Source organism: Pomacea canaliculata, linkage group LG1 (genome assembly GCF_003073045.1).
Source record: "Pomacea canaliculata isolate SZHN2017 linkage group LG1, ASM307304v1, whole genome shotgun sequence".
NCBI classification, from domain to species: Eukaryota; Metazoa; Mollusca; class Gastropoda; order Architaenioglossa; family Ampullariidae; genus Pomacea; species Pomacea canaliculata.
Window position 1 is genome coordinate 59,925 of NC_037590.1, and position 24,242 is coordinate 84,166.

The 24,242-nt window shown below is 38.2% G+C and overlaps 1 protein-coding gene across 2 annotated transcripts in view; it reads right to left on the reverse strand.

Moving 5' to 3' along the window:
• Positions 1–1,550: 1,550 nt before the first annotated feature.
• LOC112558085 (TOM1-like protein 2) overlaps positions 1,551–24,242 on the reverse strand; it is a 47,979-nt gene continuing 25,287 nt past the window's right edge. The window contains exons 10-16 of one of the 2 annotated variants that reach the window (XM_025228283.1): positions 23,221–23,250; positions 13,815–13,905; positions 12,806–12,923; positions 12,273–12,363; positions 11,807–11,869; positions 9,050–9,099; positions 1,551–7,233 (exon numbers count right to left, since the gene is read on the reverse strand). In XM_025228283.1, coding sequence (XP_025084068.1) covers positions 9,067–9,099; positions 11,807–11,869; positions 12,273–12,363; positions 12,806–12,923; positions 13,815–13,905; positions 23,221–23,250 — 426 coding nt within the window. In that variant the 3' untranslated portion in view covers positions 1,551–7,233; positions 9,050–9,066. The remainder of the gene's footprint in view (positions 7,234–9,049; positions 9,100–11,806; positions 11,870–12,272; positions 12,364–12,805; positions 12,924–13,814; positions 13,906–23,220; positions 23,251–24,242) is intronic. The other variant, XM_025228290.1, reaches the window with a different exon arrangement.

Below are 24,242 nucleotides of genomic sequence, written 5' to 3' on the forward strand. Positions count from 1 at the left end.
TGGCTGGTGGTATTGAGGTCAGTGTGATTAACGTGACTTCACGTGTTGCGAGATAGGCTAGGGTTGTGTGGTCTTGGTGCTGTTTAGTGTGAGGGGGAGAGTATGGCAATGACCATCCAGTCTTGATGCTGTTTAGTGCGAGGGGAGAGTATGACAATGACCATCCAGTCTTTGTGCTGTTTAGTGTGAGGGGGAGAGTAAGACAATGACCATCCAGTCTTTGTGCTGTTTAGTGTGAGGGGAGAGTAAGACAATGACCATCCAGTCTTTGTGCTGTTTAGTGTGAGGGGGAGAGTAAGACAATGACCATCCAGTCTTTGTGCTGTTTAGTGTGAGGGGGAGAGTAAGACAATGACCATCCAGTCTTTGGGTAAGTCGTTGAGTTTCCAGTCTTTGTACAAAGCAAGAACGCTCTTTGTTGGGCTGGCTTTTTTTTTAACACCCTACTTCAGCAGCTCCTTCCCTTCTGACTTCAGATCGCTTGGCATCTTGATGTATGACAGGTGGTTCTCAAGCTGGCTGATGGTCGTCTCTACACATCTCTAGCTGTGGAGGATGTAAGTGGTCACAACCATATTCTTTTTTTTTTTTTGTCCTAGCCATGAGGTCAAAGGGAAAGGGAGGTAACAGCGCCATTCCCAGGCGCCACTAGTATCAACTGTCAACAGTAGGGCTGTTCATGAGGCCACAAAACATTTTTCCTGCTGTTTTTGTTTTGCTCAAAAGTAGCCTACCCCTTGACCTGGCTACTTCTTACAGTGAGCTACGTTCACTTGACCCGGGTCGGTTCTCGTCGTCAAATTCTGACCAGGTTTATTATAAAAATTGACTATTCCCTTGACAACTTGCTGAGGTGAGACATTTTCAGTCGGCAGCCAAAAAAATTTTTTTTTCCAGTTTGAATATGGGTATTTATATGCGGGCGTCCGATACTAGAAGCCAGGAATCTAGTTCAGCTTCACTGTGACCAGAAGAGGTTGCTGGTGGCCCTGAGGGGTGGCGACTTTGATCGGTACATAAAACCCCACTGGAATATCAATGTCAACATCCGCTTTATGGTTCCTTCCGAGTTACCAGTCATTTGTCCTAAGGCAGGGATGTCCAACCTACGGCCCGCGGGCCACATCCGGCCCGCGAAACTTCTGCCCACAGTACATGAAATCGGAATGTTAGTAATCAAAAAAGATCTAAAAAAAAAAAACGAAAAAAAGGGAAGAAGAAGTATTTATCCCTACGTAGGGCGTCTCTCAATCTTTTTTTCGATGGACGAACATTTCGATTCAGTGCTCCGACTTGGTGTCTCTACGATGCAGCCGGACATTCAGAAGTTGGTTTCGGGTAAACAACTTCAAATATCCCACTAATTACTACATAATTAATAGTAAGTACAACTTGTTTCTAGTAAAAATGGTATCTGCTCTATTTTTTTTTTTTTATTTTTGCGGTGAAGCGGCCCGTGACACGCATGTCGGAAATGTATATGGCCCCCAGGCCGAAAAAGGTTGGGCATCACTGTCCTAAGGAACTACATAAGGGATTGCCCAAAAAAATGCAGTTTTAAGGTGAAGACAATTTATTCCATTAACATTTCATATTCACAATCCACTTAATAACTTATTACCATCCTAAAGTATTTATCAGAAATATTGACAAATGGTCACAGGTATGATTCATGTTACCTGTCATTAAAAAGATGCCAACAGCAAGATCTAATAAACTATCTCCAGAGTTAACAGAGTTAAGTTCCTAACAAAAAAGTCTTTCTCTTCAATACAGAAATCAGTCTCTCCACAACTCTATTATAAAACTTGTGGAGAAAAAGCAAATCCAAAGCAAAGAAATAACCCTCAACACTGTGACCAAGGAACCAGTTACTGTCATTTTGCTTTCTTTAAAAAATCTAAATCCCCATCTCAAAACATCCTTCATACAAAAGCAAGACCCTTCCATCCCCAAAATCCCCTTTCAAGCTCTGAACACATTCTCTGGTGAAATCCATCAACCTGCCAATCCTTTTTCCTATTATCTTCTTCTTGCATCATGCTGCAACCAATCCTCCTGGCTATAGCATACTGCTGTTAGCTCAGCAGGCCTGTAGGTTCACAAGCTTGACTACCATTCATCTCCTTTCAAGTGTGCCTGCATCTTTGATAAATTTAACTAACAGTCCTTCAAGTTCATACATTGACATTATTCTAGCGCATACACTTTTCTCAAACATGTAGTCTTTAATGCTCCTGTTTAATCTGAGATAAATCCTCCTGGTTGTTTATTTTGCCAAAATGATATCTAGCATTAATGGCTTGCCTACTTCTCCTAACTTATCAATTTCTCTTTGTAAACACATGACCTGTGAGCGATTCAAACGCAAAGCATGAAAGGTATTGTTAAGTGCACTCACTTGTGTCTTGTATGTGGTCTAACCATAGTACTTGACTGTACAGGGCATTTATTTCAATGCTGAAGGAGAAAAAGCAGATACCAAACAAGGAGCACCAGTATGGAAACCAAAAGGTATTAATGTAAAACACTGTGTACAGACTAATAATTAATGTCACCAATGTGCAGTATATCACATGATATTATCTACAATACAAATGATACTGTATACAAGTCAAATAAGTATAGATCTGAAACGGATTAAAAAGTAACAGCCATTCATCATGTACAGCCCTTAGCACCCAATAAGTCACATGATCCACTATACACATCACATGCAAATGTGTACATCAGTTGGGTGATTAGACAATATCATAATACAGTTATTCTGCATCCTACACTCCCATGCATTCCAGTATACACTGCATACACAGTCAACATATGTATAAGTTTTCAACATAGCTTTATCATGAGCAAAATGTAAGCAAATAGCCAAGGTACTTCTCCATATATATATATACAGTCTCTCTCATTTGTGTTTTAAAGAGGAAGACAAACCTAAAATGTTAAACATGCCAAAGTACATGCATTTTTTTTGGAAATATTGAAGTGAGATGGTTTACAGATGTCTGCATCATACAAAAGTGCTACTAAGAAAAGGATCACACAATCAAGCAGTCTTTGCATACATGTACTTCTTGTCAATATTCTTAATGATAAAAGCACTAGCATGACACATTTCCCTGCTTTGGCAGTGAGCTCAGTGCATTAAAAAAAAAAAAGCATGAGAAACAAGTACATGAGCAGAGTTTGCCATCTTCAAAACAAAGGGGTGCAGGAAGAATAAGACAGCTAAAAAAAATAGATAGGACTCAAGGCCAGCCGGGACAACTATGTAGTCCCTTGACCAGCACCTGTCGTTAGTGAGGCAACACAGGTGGCAGCTGATAGGGGGCCCACCACTATTCCCTATTTTGGCAATAGTGAGAAGGTCCTGTACAGGACAACCAGTCCAGTGTGCCAAGCAATAAGAGCAAGGAATTCAAGAGGCTGGGGTCTGAGAGGGGAATCAAGCAGCACTCCAATTTCTCCATGACAACTAGCTCCACTCCATGCACTTCCTCAGGTCATATTCTTAATTTCAATTTTTTTAATTAAAAAGCATAGATTCCCCATTAAAAAAAATCATTTAGAGTGAGATGTTAGAGAACACAGGATTTTTTTCTGAGGGCAGTGCACATCTTCTCTCCCATTCATTGCTTTTCCTTTTCCAACATTCTATAGAGCAGACCTGGGCAAGGGGCGGCCCACGGTCCGGATCCGGCCCGCCCATCAGTATATATACTATATATACAGTATTGGGTAAAACTGAGTTAACTATATTAGTCCGGCCCTCTAAAACCATCCCAATTTCTCATGCAGCCCCTTGGGAAAATTAATTGCCCACCCTGCTATAGAGTCTGGTACCCATTCCAGACAGCTTGGTTGTCTGGGGGAAGTTCACCCCACCACATAAGTACCGAATCCATGTGAACTTTTAGACTTGGACACTAGTCCTCTAACCTCTTGACTATCTGCTTTCCCTGCTTTAGTTAAATGTCTAAAACTCTTATAATGAACTGCTCAAGCCAACAGTTTACTAAACACTAGCTGCTCTGTTTAAAGCTCTATAATAAACTGCCCATGCAAACAATTTACTAAACACCATATCCTGGCTTTAGTTTCAATGTCTATAGCTTTACCATGAACTGCTCGAGAAAACGATTTACTAAACACTAGACCCTTGCATTAGCTGCTCTATGTATAAAGCTCTGATGGGAAGGTGGTTGGTATGATCCTCCGTGGAGGTCACTGGTTCACAACATGTAGGTTACCCAGTAACTGCCATGCAGAGATGGATATCCAGTAGATTTTAACATTAGGAGAGGGTTGAGCCCCACTACCCACATACTGTGCCCTAAACAATGTTTCACTGAAACTATAGCCATAGGGAACTTTATAGCTCTATAGTGACTGCATTAGCAGTCACTTTACTAATCACTGCATTCTTTTTAATATGCACTTTAACAAACCCCTGTGGGTGCTGCTGATCAACATCACACCAGCAACAAAGCCAATATCCTTTCATGATAGATTTGGGAAACTAAACTCAAAAAGGGAGAAAACACATACTCACGAGCACAATGAAAATCGCGAGGTAGAGGAGCGAAAAAAACCACCTAAATAATTAGTGCATATTACGTGGTGGGAAATGACAATCTGCAACCCCAAATATCTTTAAAAAAGCAATTCTAATTCATACAGCAACATAAATTTGCCTTTGAAGGTTCTTGTCCTTATATAATTATCATCAAGCCAGGAACCACAAGAGCTCCTCTCATTACCGAGGCCACAAGACGGTGCAATTGCTTTTAAACAATGTATTTTTCTAAACAAATTCACTGACCACACAACACCACATAAGGGCTTACTTTTATATTTCCAAACCCTACCCAAATACCATTTAATACCTATGTCATGAAATACTTGTTGTGGCAAGATGGTGGTGTAGGAAAATAGTAAGACCTATAGGTATCCCACAGTCTTCATGCACGTTTATAGTCACTTGTCGTTTTTGTTTATAAAGTGAGAGCTAAGTGCAATATGCCTGGGTGTGACAAATTAGCATGCTTTGTTTCCAGCCTGGTTGGGTCATATTAGCACGAGAAATTTGTGAAAAGGCATACAGTTCCACAGTTTTCTTGAGACCTCCAGTTGGGTTACATGTGAGGAAGTCAAAAACTGAAAGTGGTGTAAATCCTTGACTTTTGATACAAATGGATGTTTTCAAGCATCACTCTGGGTATGTTTGCTTCACTTGCTATGAAGATGTCAACCCCCAGAGGCTATACCATTATTAACCCTAACCTTTTGTGTAATTACATCAACCCTCTGAGAAGATGCAAGGATTCCTGCGTACATTTGGATGTCATCTTCTTAAAGATACCATCAGGAAATTCCTCTAGTTTGTGGCATATCATTTGGATGTCAACTTTCATTAGAAAATTCCTCTAGTTTGTTGCATACCTATAATGACTTTGTGTTTGCAAGAGAATTTTAGTTTTGGTCCATGTGCTCAGTAAGCACTGGACTTGAGCATATCGTAGATCTGTAGCAACAGAGTTTGAACGACTTCTTGAAAGGTTATGATTGCAATGTTTTGATACTTTTAAGAGCTAAATATCTTATTAATTTTTAAAAGATGTTGATTTGCAACAACAAATCTAGACAGGGCCTAGGTAGGTAGAATACTTTCTTAAATCTAAGTCAAAGAACCGTCTGGCTGTGTACATAAATGTTGCGACATTTCTAGAGCTCTGTCATCTAGACTTACAAGAATGTCATAAAAAACATTTATGTCCAAAAGAAATCTTGTATTTTTTTATTTTAAAAACCCACTCTAGTGAATGCAGCTGCCAATGCACATGCACGCATGTATTCATACAAATGAGAGGAGATGGCTTAGACCATGGTGATGGAGCAGCCAGACATGTACCCTTTACTCCTGCTCTGAAAGGCATTTAGTCAAAATGTATGTAGTTGATTTATTACCAGTCTTGTGGACTATGTCTTGTACAAAACACTAGGCTTTTTACCTAACACGTTTAAAGTATAGATGATCTGTTGTTGGAATGTCTATCTGAGGTCAAACTACATCCTCTGTCAATGTGTTTGAGGCAATAGGAAAAGGATCTAATAATCATTTCCTATAGGGCTTTATCCCTGCCATTCTAACACTCAACTTTTCACCACCACTTCAACCAACTTTGCTGCACCCCTCCTCCAAGGTCAGTGGGTCTTTAATTTACAAGTCACTTTGCTCACTATGTTATTTCCTTGGACAAACACTCCTGCTTAAAGTTAAAGAACTTAGCCTTATCAAAAAAAACTTGTCTTTTCGCACTAATGCATAGAATAACATAAAAATAAGAAAAATTTAAATGATAGAATATTTCACGGTAAATTCCAATAATAAGTTTGATTATCTATGATTTGATGTGGCTATTTGATGAAGACTATTTGTAGCTGGAAGGCCTCTCATTCTAGTGGGTGTTTCTTTTCTAAATTGGTATTCTATTGTCTCCAGCATTTATTAGCCGCTAGATTCTGTTTGAACCAGTTGTCACACAGAGTTTTGTCATAGATGTCCCCAAAATATTGACCTTTACCCAAACTTTCACTCCTTAATTTTCTTCACAACTCTATCAGAACGGACAATGATGTGGAGGTTATCGTACTAAATAACACAGTCTTCATGCCAAAGAGAACAGCTGAGGCCAAGTAGGAAGCTAGCTGCTGAGTGCAGTGGACAGAAATCAGAAAGACTTGAGGCTGTCACAATCCATTTTTCCACTACTCCAAATCATGATCAGCCATTCATTCAGTTGTTTGGAAATGTTTCAAAGCTTTTTTTTTTTTTTTTGGCAGAGATAACACAAATTAGGACAACAAAATCTCAGACACAGTTCATGATTTGTAGGGCAAACAGCCCTGCATATGTGAGATGTCTGAACAGATCCTCAGTCAAAAAGGAAAAAGAGAGAGAGACTCTCAAACACAATGCATGCTTTCAACAGAGACATAACCAGCCAAAATACAGACAAGTGAAGCCTCTAATCATAATGCTTGCTTCCAGTAGAGACAAGTCATAAGCAAGTCAAGCTTCTACTCATAACGCAAACAGAGAGTTTTCTTCTTCCTCCTTTTTCAATTGTCGTGCATTTCTGCTGGCTGCTGCTTGCTGGCCTGCCTGTGCTGGAATAGATGGAAGCATGTCAGCTGCAGATGCCCTCTCCATCAGAAACTTGTCAAACTCTGAGTAAAAACAAGAACAATGCTTCAATGATTCATAAATTTTGCACACAGCTTCTTCAGTTAATTCCATCACCTCCCTTTAAGGAAAAATAATAAAAAATGTGACATTTATATAGTGCAGAATCATGCTCATAAAGGAGAATTTGTTCAGCACAAAAACTAGGACATAAAGAAAAAAAATGCACAATAATGATGAAGTAAAAAAGACAGTAAACAAACACAGGTAACAGTAACCATGAAAAAGTATTCAACAAAGGTATATAAGCAGGACAGGCTAACCAAGAGATATAAATGGCCGGGAACAGTGAGGAAAAAGAGATTAGTAACGGACTGTTTAGAAGTAGTGCTCAATAAAATGACACGTTTTTATTGCACACTTAAAGGACTCAATTCAAGGAGAATTTGTTTTTTAAATGAAGAAACTGTGTACAAACACGTCTGATGAAGAAACTGCGAATAAACACTAGGCTGATGAAGATGTCTGACTGCAGAGTGATTTCAACTATGAGAGGTGTGAAGATCTTTGTTTCTTTCTACCACCACTAAATTTCATCAAGAGGTTTACATGTCTCAACTCACTTGGCCTTCAAAGCAAGATAAAGACAAAGTAGAAAATATATTTGTATTTGTATGGGGTTTATCTATCTCTCCAGCATCCGACAGTGGTCGTACATGGAGAATAGAGCGACATTACTTTCACCAAAAATATCAAAATTACAATATTAAATATGAAGTTTAAAGTTTTTTTATGTCCTAATGTGGGACCTGAGTTGTGGGAATTTTTTTGGTTTTGTACACTTAAATTTTTCCAAAATTGTATTTTTGGGTAAAAAAAATGAAAGAAAAAATAGCATTCACTTTAATCAAAAGGGGGAGGGGGAGGGGGTACCCACACAAATTTTGGGGATATTCACTTATTTTTCTACCTGGAACTGCGCTTATGTGTGTTACTCCTCTCATCACCAACAAGCAAAAGTTTGAGTTGACTAAGAAGACGAGTGTCCGAGCAAATATTAAATACTCTTCATTTTTAACCATTATATGTAAAAGTAATTAACATAAATGAGGTAAAAATTAACAGATACACCTGTTTTCGATCAGTGTTTCAGATTTGAACCCACTCTGTCCAGTAGATAAGAAATTACAACTGTTTTAAGTTCAGTACCCGTAAAATGTTTCATTTTTCCACCTGAAAAATTGATGATTTTGTAATATTTCAAGCTGCATATTTCACTCAAGAGACCTTGCAAGTTTGTAGAAAAAATATGTACTGTTCTATGTAATGGTTACTTTGGAAAAAAAAAGGTATTAGGTGTATTTAGCTTGGCTAAGATTTCACAATGCTACATATGAGAGCTTCAAACACGGTCCAAAATAAATAGTTATAGCAGTGATACAAATCACTTACAAATAGCAATATCTTTAAAACTAATAAAGATAGTGACTCAGTTTCTGTTTGTTTTTCTTATATTTTCTTGCACTTTCATGTGAAAAAAAAAAACTACTCATTTAACAAAAAAATTAATTTTGTATGCCAGTACCTACTTATATTTTGCTTTGCGGAAGCCTTCCCTTTGAAACTTGTGTATAAATGCTTACATATGAATCTACCTGGGTCAGAGAAATGTTTTTTTCACATGAACCTTTTTGCAGTACTATCAATTTAATATTCCACTTTTGGCCCCAGCTCCTTCAATCAGAAATTCAAACTAGTCTTTTATCAAGATGTTTCCCCTGGCTGTTATTGAGATTTTTACTTGCAACATTTGGAATTGGAATGGACACTAACAATTAGTACACGGCACACTTTTCTCACCTGAGCTTGTCAGACCTTCAGGGCTTACTGCCACTTGCTGCAGCTCCTCCCTACAACAGCAAGCAGCTCTTTTCAACAAAAGCAGTTAAACACAATGAATGCTGCACAAGATACTTGTGATAGCTATCTTTATGAGGTAAAACCAATATCCTAAAGTTCTCACGTTGCAATGTGCCACACTTTGCGGGGTTTGCTTCCTCCAAGCTTTGTGCATGGCTCATAAGGGACCTTGAGGCAAGGCTTGGATGGATAGGACATGGTTCTATTTTCTGGAAGGCGTGAACTATACTGCATGGCTGTAGCCAATAAAAATTCTCCAACACAGTAGGGTCCCTTTTACCTCCAAATTATAAGGTAAAAATGAGAGAGAGGTCCAAGGCAGAATGTTTCATGTTAAACTCACTGTGGGAGAACAATATACCCATATATATATATTGAATACACTCGTGAATACTTAACCAAACCCTCACTCCCTCAACCGCAGTTGTTTCTTTTTCTCTTTCTCTGCTTGCTCAATATGACTGAGGTAGCTGCAGTGGTTACCGAAAGTATCTTTTCGTCAATGTTGTGTGCTATACTGCTTACAACCTATACTCCTCTTATGGATGAAGTCACCTTGCAAGCTTTGCTGCACAAGAGGAGAATGGTGTTGCAAAGCTACATTGAGGGGGGTATTGGTGTTCTATGCCAAGCCAGCAACGAAGGCTATATGACAGCAAGGCAGCCAGCCCTGTAACAGATGCCACATGCAGAGAAAGAACAGCATGCCCGAGATGAGAGTTGAACCAAGGACAGCCAACCTTCACTGTATTGTCACTAATCATCAAACCACTGGACCGCCCTCCACTGCAAGGAAATTTTAAATATATAGTTACTTCAGTCTAAACTATAAGGATTAAGGGCCTGATAATTTGTTTTTAAATATAGCAACAAAATTGGACTTCAAAATTCTTTCATGCTTAAACATGTAACCTGCAATATGCAATGGTAGAAGGTAGATGACTAGTTGATGGTACAAAGGCACCACATCTAAGAACTGAACAAGATGACAAGCATCCTGATACTTGTGGGTTCTTTGATTACTTGCATGCTTTTATCTACAATTTATTCCACTGGCTTTTTAAAGTTTGTCTTTATTCATCCATTCATTTATCCACTTTCTGGTACCAGCGGCCAAACTGTTATACGGCAATGCCAGTTCTGGTCATTTACAGCTGGACAGATGCAGTGGCTGACAAGATTCACCTCTTTACCCTGTCTCAAGCAGCTGCAAGCATGTTTTTGTTGTTCCTCTGATTTTCTTTCTCTTTAGGCCTCTGTGTCAACCACCAGATTTTACACAGCATTGTGCCAAGTCACATGGGCTCACCACACTATGGTGCTAAGAAACCCCAAAAGATGGCACAGCTTTGGCTTTGTATGCCACAGGGATTGTGCCACAACATAAATCTAGCTTGGGTGAAACAGAAAAAAATGAACTAATATCTTCAAAATGAGTGCCAATAAAAATTTTCATGGTCATAATTGTGTTCAGCACACCAAGATACTACAGAGTAGGACCTTTTTTAAGTCCATGATAATTTCAGTGTTGACCAGTGTAATCACGTTTACCGCTACACGTCAGACGGAATGAAACTGTAAACTAAAAACCTTAAATTAAGAAAATAAGCAAGCACATGATCCCCACCGTCACCCCAGTGTGTGAGTGCCCTTGATCCACTCACAGTCTTGCACAGTGTTGTGCAAAGTAAGTAAGGCTAAATAGACCCACTCGCAATCTGATGAAGATGTCTGTCCTGCAGATGCCATATTTGGAAAGGGTGACTGCCTAGTACTTCCTCAAGTTGGACTCTGTTTTGCTGCTGCCATCATGACTTTCTCTTCTCAGTGTTTGTATTGGCATTGCTGTAGTCTAGTTTAATAACAAAGCTGTAATGTATACAAGGCTGGACTTCCTTGCTGTGATACACTCTCTTATCTCCAGCACACACATAATAAATAATAATGAGGAATTATACAGCACTTGTCCAATGATTTGCTCAGAGGGCTTTACATAAATAATATACAGACCAAATCACCAACAACCTTGCACCCATATAACAGACATGCTCACTTCTGCAACAGACACTCACTCATACACAAAGTAAATTACAGACACGTTGTGCACGCTCATGGTCAGGACAGGGTCACAGTGAAGTCACTGTTCTGAAAAGACGCATCTTAAGTTTAGACTTAAAGGTGGTACAAGAATTTTCCCCTGTATGTGGCATGAGTAAACAAGGCTGAACTACTGTGCTGTCATACACCCTCTTAGCTCCAGCACACATATAACTTTCCCCTGTATGTGGCACATGTTAATAAGACTGGATTACTTTGCTGTGTTGTGCCGTCAACTAATCAGCATAAACAAACCACGATCAGGAGCTTTATATCTGTTTTAGAGCATCTGACACCAGACTGGTGCAGCCCAAGTTGCAGGTCCTGTAGGCTAATAACTATAGCGGCATTCAAAAACAGTAAGAGCTTGACAATAGCTCAACTCTCCACTTTGCAGCCTCTTAATCTCCATACAAATACCATTGCTAGTGTGAACAAATAAACCTCAAATCATCTTGCCCCTCTAAAATGTATTAATCTGAAAGTCATGGAGCCTCCGCAGATATCTCACTAAATATGGCAAGGAAAAAGTCATATTTTGAATTTATTGTACATCTTCAAAATAGGCAAATCTCTGGAAATTTAGGAAGCATAAATCACCTGAGGTTTGTTGGTTGCAAGCCATTGTTCCATTTCATCATAATCACTATCCTTCTCTTGCAGCTGAAACACATCCAACATCTTGTATTTATTCTTTCTGCTATTCTTTGTTAGGTGAAAAACAGGAACTTTGCCATATACAAGTCACATCATGACAAATACTGGCATGAGGAAATTACTGTCAATGATCGATCTTGTGAGCTGCCAGAGTGATAGGCACTAACAAATAAGCAGAAGTCAACACAGTGTAACCTAAAGGACTAAAGAGTGTAATTGTTTTTTTCTAATCCCAGTGCATAATATCAGGAGTGAAGAGCCACAAGTGACTTTAAAAAAGATCAGTGACTCCCATCACCTAGTCAAGGGTGACAAAATACAAGTTCATTAACTTAACTGTCAAGGTTGCCAGTACTGTTGTTGATGAGAAGTTGAAAGACAGCAAGAAAGACATCCATTAATGGCATACCTGCAGAACATCTGGCTGAGCCTTGACGTTAACAGCTATGCCCAGCCCAGCAGCAAACTGGTCTTCCTGCTGGTTGCCATATGCTGTTTTCCTAAAATAGAACACTTCAAACATGATTTTTAGATGGAAAAGTACCAAAAATTGACTACTTCAAATATGAAAGATAAACCTGCAAAATTTTTACACCCCAGCTAGGTTTTTTCCTGCACAGTACGGAATGTTCTGCATGCTCTTTTGTTGTCAGAGTACACTACTTAAATGTGGTGGCATCTTTGCCAAAATCAACAAAATTTCTTGAAAGTTGTCATGTTTGCATGTACCAATGCTCTACAGTACAAAACAGCACGCACACATATCTCATGCTTGTTTGGCAATAACTGAAATACCCTAATTTCGGGTGGTTTTCAAAATGCATTCCGTTCAAACCTAAAAAAATGTAACAACTATTGGTTGCTAAATTGTTTTCTTTCATGCATCAAGATGTTTTAACTGCCAGTCACCTCCACCTCATCACAAGATTTTAATCAACTGACCCAGAAGTTTGCTTGTTCTGCTCAAAAGACTGACGTGACTGAGCAAACATGTCAAAATCCTCATCAGCTGCAGCTGCAGGTGCTGAAGAAGTGGCAACAGAAGCATTGCTGCAAGTATCTGCAACAGTCACGAAGAAAGTTTCTTAACTCTCTTTGAGTTTCCTTAAGATATATATGTTTGGCCCTTCAGCAAGCATCCAGGTCACACAAGCCATGTGCGTCTTATTCAATAAATTTTTTCCTCCGAAATAAAGAAAAAGGAAAAAAATCCAATCAGTTAACCAGGCAGAACAAATTACGTTAGGACCACCTTACCTGCTTAATCATCAGTGCTCATCAATTATAATCATCCCCTGTTGATAAGCACATTTTAAGTCCGTTCTTCTGTGAATTATCATAATTTCTAAAATAGTACCACATGCTTATAGACCTCTACCCCTGCCCAGTCTAGGTGGGTCATATCATCTGAATGTATATCTTGTACCAGTTTAAAACCCTGTGTTTATATGGGTGCATAGAACAGTGAATTCTACCAAGAGCTGGACTGTGTATAGTGTTACAAGGCTGTTTTGAGTGTACTAACTAAGATGACGTATTACATATCATTAATGGTCAGTGCAGAGAGTGCGACCTATCTGGGTTGTGATGCTGCATGATTGAAGTAATACATATTATATTATTACAAAATAGTGCAAATACAAGACAAAGTATTTTAATACACCATATCATTAAAGTAACATGAAATCAAATGTTTTTTTCATCTCAAATAAAAAGTGTTGAAATTCTGAAATTTAACGGAAATCCACGTTTCTTCATTTCATGCTATGAACAGTTTATGACATGATTATAAATATTAACAAATATGAAGTCATTCGTATCACATCTATTTATAGAAAGTGCTCAGAACACAAACCATTGATCCTCACATGCATCATGTATACTTTATTTTTATTTAGAAAATCAAAATGGCACAAAGTGCAAACATATACATCTAAGCACATACACTTACTAAGTGGAGCCATTTTTGTAGTAACAGCAAGCTGACCCTCCTCTTCAAAATCAATGAGATTGCCAACACTAGGGTTACTCTGGCCAGGCAACTGCAAATGGCAAAGACAGCGAGAGGTCATATTTTATTTGCTCCTCTCAGTAGTAATAACCAGTTTGGTAGAAATGTATAGCATAAAATGTCCAACATAATTTATGCTGCAGAAAAAAATGTGCACACAAAATATTACCAGCATCAACTTATAAACACACCAATTTTTATTCACTACTCCCAGTTTACACATGTAAACTAATTAACCTTTATATATATATACTGTAAACATTTCTAAAATTTTTTTTCCAATTTAACTATGAATGTTATTCCTTATCTGAATGCCTTGAATCATCTTTGTATATGATACTAAATGCGAGACAAATCAGCTTCTCAATACAACTTCTGATTTGATACTAAATGTGAGACATATCAGCTTCTCACTATAGCTTCTGATCGGATACTAAATGTGAGACACATCACCTGCTCAATATAAATTCTGATCTGATACTGAATGTGAGACATATCATCTTCAGCATGCATATTGCCTAAAAGGAGACCTGAAGCATTTAGGATTACTGGCACCTACCTCCGCAGAACATGTTCTAGTACTTCTGGTCTATCTGAATGTAATTTTCATTGTATGTTAAGTATCTATGTTCAGGTCTCTGTACAGCAAGTATCACTGTCAAAGTAAAAGAATGATGTACCTTTCTCTCAATGGCTTGATGAGGCTAGCTCTCTGTGTATTTGTCTTTTTTGGATCTATCACTATATCCTGCTAACTATAATCAGTTTTGCAGAAATGCACAGATATCAAATACTATATACCACCCTATGAACAGCTTTAAAAAATATATTTGTCCCTGGGCACCAGTCAGGGGGAGCACATGAATAGATGTGGAAACTGACAAGGTTCACCACTCATGCCTGTCAAGGGTGAGCAGGTCTGAGTATGGAGATATATGTGCATATATAATTTGCATATTATTTGCAATGCTTTGCTCATATTTTTAAAAAGGTATGTGCTCAAACATATCGCAGTCTCACCACTTGTCACCAGTGCAGAATTCCCTTTTTTAAAGAATGATTCACAATATTCACAACAATTATTCTTATCAGATATGGATATATAGTCTGCAATGCTTTAAAAAAAAGCACTTTCATCCCTTGTCACTTGCACAAAACTTTTTTTAAGAACTGATCCATAATATTCATGATTCTTGTTCTTATTCTTTGTATAGCATCACAAGCTTGACCACAGGTTTGAAATTTTGCGCTATAAAACTTTATTATTATATTCCATACAGCAAGCCATAGTCAGGCAGCTATTCAGTATTTTGTTAAGGTGACCAGACGTTTTGGGAGGAAAAGTGGGAGGCATACTAATCATGGTGTCATATACAAAAAGTGCCGATAGACAGTAAACTAGGAGACAAATTTGAAAATATTAATCAATTTATTAATTTTTAATTAATTAAAACGGCGACAGGCAAAAGCCAAAACTAAAGGCATGGATGCAAATCTACGTACAGTAATCAGATTTCTAAATACAAGCGGGATATTGATCAACTTTTTAGATGAAAACGGAACAATAGGCATTCCACCGGGAAAGTTTTGAGCAGGTGGGACATGTGGTCAAAGGAGAGACTGTCCCACCTAAATCAGGACATCTGATCACCTTACATTTTGTACATCCAAAGAGTGATAGTCAGGCATTTATTTAATATCTTGCACTGCCAAAAAGCCATAATCGGGCACTAGCTTCTCTAAATTATCTGGAAACTTAAGTATTTGATAGTAAGATATGCTACAAATATTTCATGTTTCCTAATTTTTCTAAACATAATGCCGTCCATGTGAGAAGGGCCTGACTAGGAGAACACGTTCAGATAACAGACCAGAAAATGCTCTAATTCCCATGTCAATGGATATAACAATTATCTTCGGCACCATTAAATTCCCAATGGTCATGGACAACATCTCAACATCTGTTGCATCTTTTTTTTTTAATTGTAGAATTGTACAGATTGTAGAATTGTACAGATTGCTGCTGTTCTTTTATATATCAGTTACTTTCACCAAAACATTAAACTTCGTTACACTGATTAACCTATTCTGCATAATGCATTCTCAGTTCATCCTGTTCTTTGGCATGTGATCTGCCTTTCAGTCAGACATGGTGGCCATCACAAACGTAGCCAATTTTTCTGAGTACAATGATGATGTACTGCCTTTATAACCTTGTCTAGCTGTAGATAAACTTCCTCCACTAGCCTGCTCAATATAGGCGTACAAATGATGAGCTTTATTGTTGTTTCTGGAAAGAAAAGGGCTTCCACCTGAAGGTCATTTTGTACTGTGGGGGCTGGGGGAGAATCTGGAGTGAAGAATGGAAGGGATGGTTGGGAGGCCAAGGGAGTTAGGGTAGGTGTAGGGGGAGGGTCAATGCTACCTGATGCCACAGGTGTAGTTTACCATTACTGATGGTATTTACAGACAGAACATAGTTCCAGTTTCAGGTTGATAACTATACACTTACATATTGTAGTATGCTAAGATATAAAGAACATTTTGTAGATAATGCTGATAATAATAATGAAGGTTGTTTATAGAGCACCCTTCCAACTTGACTTACAGGATTTTACAAATAACAACACATACTAAGATCAGTACATAAAATATAACAACTCATTACCTTACACCCAAACACATGAGTACTAGCAGACTTCCAATTAAAAGCATCAAGAAACTAAAGGAATGTCAAGAATAGTGTTTCTGCCAACATTTCCATACAAATCATACAAAGACAATGCAAAATCTGGTCCTGCTTCAGTGCACAAATGGTCTAAGAGAATTATCCTCTCATCAACTTAAACTGGTTTCACTTAAGAAAGGATATTTTAATGAATCTATACTTATTGGTAACGTAGTTTATCATTGTTAGAACCTAGTGTACAAGGCTTTGTAACTTGCAGCACTAATATCAGATTCTTGAGCAGAAACAAAACAGCTGAGGTGACAGGATTTTCACTGAAAGGAAAACTGATACTGGTGATGTAAGTCAAAGGCTACAGTGTGCATGAATGTGTTTATACATAGCTGGTCTTGATGTCAGCAGAGTTAACATGAGCAGCTGTCTCATGACCTAAGTGAGCAAAATTTACATTTGCTGAATTCTTTGCATGAGTTAAATAATTCTATTTTGTATTAAACTCAGAACTCTGTCCAATAGCTGAAGCGCAGAATGAGAAAAAACTGTACCCACAGAGGTAAGAAGAATGTATGATGCTTTATGCTAATATTAAGCATTTTACTGTATAGCTACACCAAGATGGTGGTCTACCATATCACAAAGATTACAAGAAGTACAGGTCAGTGTGTGAGTGGCTTACAGACCGATCAAAGATATGACTCCAAGGCTACATTCAAACACTCTCTGAAAACATATCGGTTCACAAAGTACTAACCCTGAATTACTATTCTTAACTGCCTGGCAATACTGTCTGTCATGCTAACCATCATGTAACAACTACATTTTACACTGTTTATAGTATCTACATCCCTTCATCCACTGCTTTACCTTCTACTCTTGTACATCTTTATGTTGTTTAGTGTGTCTATACGTACCTCACTGTCCACTGGCTGTTATCTTTCATTTATCATTATTGGTCTGTGCAGAGAGTGCAATCTATCTTGGTCATGATGCTGTGTGTTATAAGTTCATAATACAGTCAAATCTCGCTACTATGCCACTCCCGGTATTATGCCACTTTTGCTCGGTCCCGACTATAAATTCAATGTAAAAAAAATTTACTATGCCACCACCGACTCTCGCTACTATGCCACTTTTTTTGTGATTGTTAAAAGGCACAAGTTGTGAAATTCCGCACAGTGCTCGATTATTATACTCTATGGTAGTGTGGGACATTGCAGTTAGGTGGATGGAACATAGCACGCACACAGGGAGGGTGGAGGCTGGCAATGGGGGTAGGTCGCTGGCCGGGTGACAGTCACGTGACAGAGGGAGAGCGGGAGGGGGTCGACTAGCGACAGGATGCAGGTGGTTGGATATGGTTGGGAGGGTTGGAGGATGAAGAGGTGAGGGGGAGAAATGAGAGGAGACAGCTAGCGCCAGCCGACGATTCTTGAGAGCTTTGGACTGACGGGTAACTTGAGCAAATAAAGCCGTTTTTACGAACCCTCGGTACTATGCCACTCTCGCTATTATGCCACTTTTGCTCGGTCCCGGTAGGTGGCATGGTAGCGAGATTTGACTGTATAATTATTATTAAAGTATGCCCAAAGTGAGCTACCCCAACCTTGTTAATAAAGAGCAATCACACAGGCCCAGAAAGCATCAAAATGACATCCCATCACAGCTTGTCTGAATGACCACATAGACAGCCTGAAGTTAGCAAAGGAACAGCCACAATCTAGACTGCACCTATGGTGCTTAGAGCTAGGAAATGGGATCATGTCACTTGTCTCTTTAATTTTTTACACTGGCTATTCCATCCTTTCTCACATTCAGCACAAACTGTGGTCTGTTCAATTTCTTTGCAGGCTCCTGCCTTGATCATTTCTTGTAACTTTCCTCCCTCTACATCCCAGCCAGATGACTCCCCTCTTTATCTGATGACCTATGCTATATCTGTCACCAGATCAACAGATGGTCACAGGATTTTTAGTTACTGTGAGGAAACAGTACCTACCATTGAATCTTCTGAATGTGCACTAAAAACAAATCTCTTCTATAACCATTACTACTAACAACAGTCTACATAATACTAGTCCATCATCTAACTTTTCTTTAAACTTATTTCGTCCATTGAGTAGTCCGCCAACATTGCTTCATTAGCAGATTCACCAAACTCTAAATCCTTACTGTTACCCTATTCCTCTTTGTATCTTCTACATGGCTGTCTTTTATTAGTAGTACTCTTGTCTATCCTTTCATCTTTCATATACTGTCCAGGTCTCATTCTTGTCTCAGGTGCTGAAAGTATGCTCCTTCATAACTGTGAGCATGTGCTATATAAATGACTTATTATTAATCTACCTATCTGACTTTCCTCAGAGACAACAACCTCTGGGGAACAACTCTTATTAAAAATTCAATATGTGGTGTGTGCCTGTGAGTGCAAAATGGATCCACTCAGCATGTGAAAAGAGACCTGATGTTTACCTCCACAAAACACAGAAGAAGAAACAGCATGTTTGGCTTGACCAAACAGCAGTGAAAAAGAGACAGCATGTTTGTCTCTACCATACACATAAGAGACAGCATGTTTGTCTTTCTACCATACACATAAGAGACAGCATGTTTGTCACAACTAAACACAGCAGTGAAAAGCATTTGTCTCGATAACACCTGTTGCAGGTGACAAGAGAGCAAGTTTGCCCCAAGCTATCAAGGGAAGCCATGAGAAAAGGAATATTTGCATCAGAACCTCAGCCTTCAATAATCTGAATAATCAGACTACATGGATCAGTTTCAATAGCTTTAGCATGAATGAGATATAACATCAAATTACAAAATATTTATTATCAGGAGCAGCTCACGGCAACTGACAAATAATAATTAGTATCAAATAATATGTGCATGTATGAATGAGTACACCTAAATGCCACACACCTCTGTCCAACCGATGAACCAGCCTAAACATGCCTTATACACTCAGTATTATATATACATTCAGTACTACAAATAGTAATGGTAACTAGTGGGTGTAGTGTCAAAGATGGGCAAGATGAATATTTGGGGGTAAATGTTGCTCCTGAAAAGACAAGGAAAGAGTGGTGTCCTTAAGGTTAGATGGGAATACAGCTAACAATTGGTCATGAAATGTCAGTTCTGCAAATAGGCTAAAATGTCCGTGCTGTATGCAAATAGGCTAAAAAGAAGATAAACAGCAGCTGGGTCTGCTACTGATGTACTGTTGCACACAAAGAATAACTGGCAAAAGATACTTTTGTCACACTGACCCTGAAAATAGTTTTTAATAATAATAATTACAAAATTTGTAAAGCATATACTCACAATCCTAAGGAGCATGCTCTTATCGCCTAAGAATAAGAACAATTTAGTTACGATTTAATGGTGTCCTACTGACAATGAGCATTTTGACCTGTGAGAGATCATTTGAACGGAAAATAAGAGTACAAAAACGAACTAAGAGTAGAAAAAGTCAAACCTCATACCCACTGAGCAAGGTGATACTAAACAGATCTGTCCTATTTGCTGCATGAACATTCAATTGTCCGGACTAACTGCAGCATTACTTCAAAGTGATCTTTCCTTTTAATAATAATAATCATGTTAATTTGGATAGCGCAGTATCTCAGCCAATAGACAAAGCTTATTGTGCTGAACAAGATCCACCAAACAGTGACAAAGATGTGGGGTGAACAACAATGTGAAGACTCGCTGCATTCAGAGCAAATGTAAGGAAATAAGGTTAGTGACATCAGGAAAACATTGATAATATGCTGAGAAATCTTGAGAATATTAAAAAAATGTAATCATATTAAAAACCAAAAAATGTGATTGTCACTTTTACTTACTTAAGAATTTTATGTAGCAGATAAATCTTAAAACTAAGTACATGTACAATAATACTAAGTTTATCCAAATTGGCCAATGGTTGATGCTTTGATTTAGGCTGTCATATCAATCCAGAAACATGATTTATAACTAGTGGCCATAAAGAAACAAAACTACATGGAAATTATGATAACCAGAAGTGCTTTGGATGACGGTCATACACTGTTTAGGTTACACTGCAGTTGCGGTATCAGTACGGGCAGCTGTATGGACAACTGATGTCTTGAACAATATCTACATGTGCTGAATCTATTTTCTGGGGAAGTTGAAACTACAGTAAAACCTCTTTATTAAGAGCTTCCAGATTATGACTGCCTCTGAGTTATGACCCATTTCATGGACATATTTCTCTATGTAAATGTCATCTTTATTACAAAATAGTTACTCCTAACTGTGTTGTGCTGCTTGAAAGAATGAAGGAGCAAAGAATTCTTGTTTCAAGTTTTTAACACCAAAATATTGTCATTACTGCAACTAATTCTTTTTCTACACTATAGGTCAGTCATTTCAGTCTCATTTACTGACCATGAGCAGTGGTGTTTCTTGGAATTTGGATTAACATTTCAAGTTTGAGTTTATCTCAAATGTCCATCAGGCATATCTGGGATTGTATCTGTAATTCCAGCTGTATTTGTACCTGGATAATGATTCTGGTACTTGTACCTAATTCTGCTTTTTCTGGTACTTATCACTAATACCGGCATTTGTGTGAGATGATAGTTTGAGTGGAATTTAGTTGTTATTAAGTTTTTATTATAAGTTTTTATTATAAGCCAGTTGTTTTACCACGTCTTGTAATTTCTCCGCGTGAGATAATAAAGTTAAATTGAATTGAATTGAATTGAATTTCTGATACTAGTTCCTAATACCAGTGTTCCTGTACTTGTACTTGTACTAATACTGGTGTTTCTGTATTTGCCCCTAATGCTGCTGTTTCTGGTATTTGTCCCTAAGAGAGGTGTTTGTGATACTTGTCCCTCGTACCAGTGTTTCTGTACTTGTATCCCTAATACTGCTGTTTCTGGTATTTGTCCCAAAGAGAGGTGTTTGTGATACTTGTCCCTCGTACCAGTGTTTCTGTACTTGTATCCCTAATACTGCTGTTTCTGGTATTTGTCCCAAAGAGAGGTGTTTGTGATACTTGTCCCTCGTACCAGTGTTTCTGTACTTGTATCCCTAATACTGCTGTTTCTGGTATTTGTCCCTAAGAGAGGTGTTTGTGATACTTGTCCCTCGTACCAGTGTTTCTGTACTTGTATCCCTAATACTGCTGTTTCTGGTACAGTCAGTGGCCTAAAAAAGGCTGCATTTGTTCAAGTTACCCGTCAGTCCAAAGCAGGGGTGGGCAATTAATTTTCCCAAGGGGCCACATGAGAAATTGGGATGGTTTTGAGGGCCGGACTAATATAGTTACCTCAGTTTTACCTAATACTGTATGTATAGTATATATACTGGCGGGCGGCCGTCAGAGACAGGAGGCCTTTGCCCAGGTCTGGTCCAAAGCTCTCAAGAATCGTCGGCTTCGCTAGCTGTCTCCTCTCAGCGCACCTGCATCCTGTCGCTAGTCGACCTTTGCCAGCCTCCACCCTCCCTGTGTGCGTGCTATGTTCCATCAGCCATGTCCCACACTACCATGTGTCTTTTATCACAAAAAAAGTGGCATAGTAGGGAGAGTCTGGGTGGCATAGTAAATTTTTTTTTACATTGAATTATAGTCTGGCATAATACCGCATACATAGTAGGGAGATTTGACTGTAAACTTGTCCCGTACCAGACTTGTATCCCTAATACTGCTGTTTCTGGTATTTGTCCAAAGAGAGGTGTTTGTGATACTTGTCCCTCGTACCAGTGTTTCTGTACTTGTATCCCTAATACTGCTGTTTCTGGTATTTGTCCCTAAGAGAGGTGTTTGTGATACTTGTCCCTCATACCAGTGTTTCTGTACTTGTATCCCTAATACTGCTGTTTCTGGTATTTGTCCCAAAGAGAGGTGTTTGTGATACTTGTCCCTCGTACCAGTGTTTCTGTACTTGTATCCCTAATACTGCTGTTTCTGGTATTTGTCCCTAAGAGAGGTGTTTGTGATACTTGTCCCTCATACCAGTGTTTCTGTACTTATATCTATGAACACTTCTATCTGAAAGTAATCATGAAGTGGTCAACAAATATCTTAATAATGATATATTCACCTAGCTCCAAAACAAAAAGCAACAGTGCTGCTAATGCCCTAAAGTGTAATACAAAGTACAGACTACTAGAGTATACTGCAGCAAAACAGTAACATGACAAAAGCCAACAGCGTATGTCAAACTAATTAGGTGACATAGAGGGTAAAATGTGATCAAGCTTATCGAAGAAGTGTACATACATAAGCACACAGCAAACACATGAGGGAAAAACTGGTACAGGCTTAGGAATTCCTTGTAATCTTTGGTGTTACATTTAGTTCGACCCAATATTGTGCATTGTGTACATGGAGGGAAAAGTATAATGATCCAGAGACATACCATCAGTCAGCTTATACATCAGAAAGTACAAGTCAGATGTACATTTCATCGGCGTAGGTATCACAAAGCAAGCAACCCAATTTATAATCTACTGTAATGCAAAAGAACAAACGAAGACAACACTTTTTAATAGGTATTACTAACTGCAATGTAAACAACAGGTATGATTTTTGTGTGTGTGTAAATTTTGGCATAAAGCAGCAGCAGGGTAAATGCAATATTCCTGGGGTAAGGAAAAAGACAAAAAGATATCAGCTCTTACCCTATTATCCTCATTTTTGGGGGTGAAAATCTAGCAAAACAATATGCACATATTAAAGGTAGAGAAGAATAAAATTAGACTTTCTTTTTTTTATATTTTACTACAAAACTTAGGAAGGAAAACTTTGCACCAAATTGGAGGAAAATAAAAGTTTATTATTCAAACAATGCATGCTAAACAGTTGTATTTGAACCTGGATTTTTACACCTAATCACAATTAACATACATCCAAAAGTCACAATAGAAGCAAAATATATTTCATATTATTTTACTCTGAAATACTGCTGGATATTTTAAACACATTACCAAAAATGGGCTTCTAGCATTTTAAAATGTGGGAATTTTGAGTCAAAGTTAAAACTGTGTCTATGTGTACTTTGCAGAGATAAAAAGTTCTTCATGATACAAAAGGAAATATAAATAATAGTGATGCCAAAATTAAGCTATGATCCAGTAGGTATATACTTCCTTCCTTTTCACTCAATGCTATAGAGTCTAGCAGCAGAACCAAACATGCAATTTTTTTGAACTTTTACAGCTATTTATTTAGCTTAGTAACTAAAGATGCCAAATCTGGATTGCTTTTATTTCATTAGAAATTTCATTTACACATATTTAATGTACTGCCACTTCCAGAAAAATGGGTTTTGTACTTTACACCCAGCTACATCATGGCAAAGTAGCTGGAATAAAGAGATCAGAACCAAGGAGATGCAATCTGGCTATAATGGACAACAAGTGCTTCACCATTGCACCTTTAGCCCACCAGGCTCCTCTAAAGCAACCTTTGGTTATATTCCAAAGTGTTCCACACAGATCTACATTGCTAGATAGATGACTCTGGGTCAAAGCCGGGTTTAGTCTCACTTTTCCTGCAGGTTATTTGAGACTGATAACACTCCAGCCAGAATTACAAGAACACAAACACATTTTAAAATCTGACAACTGAAAGAAAAAAAAAACAACAACAACAACAAACAAACAAAAAACCACTAAAATGAAGCTGACCACCTGCTGCAAAA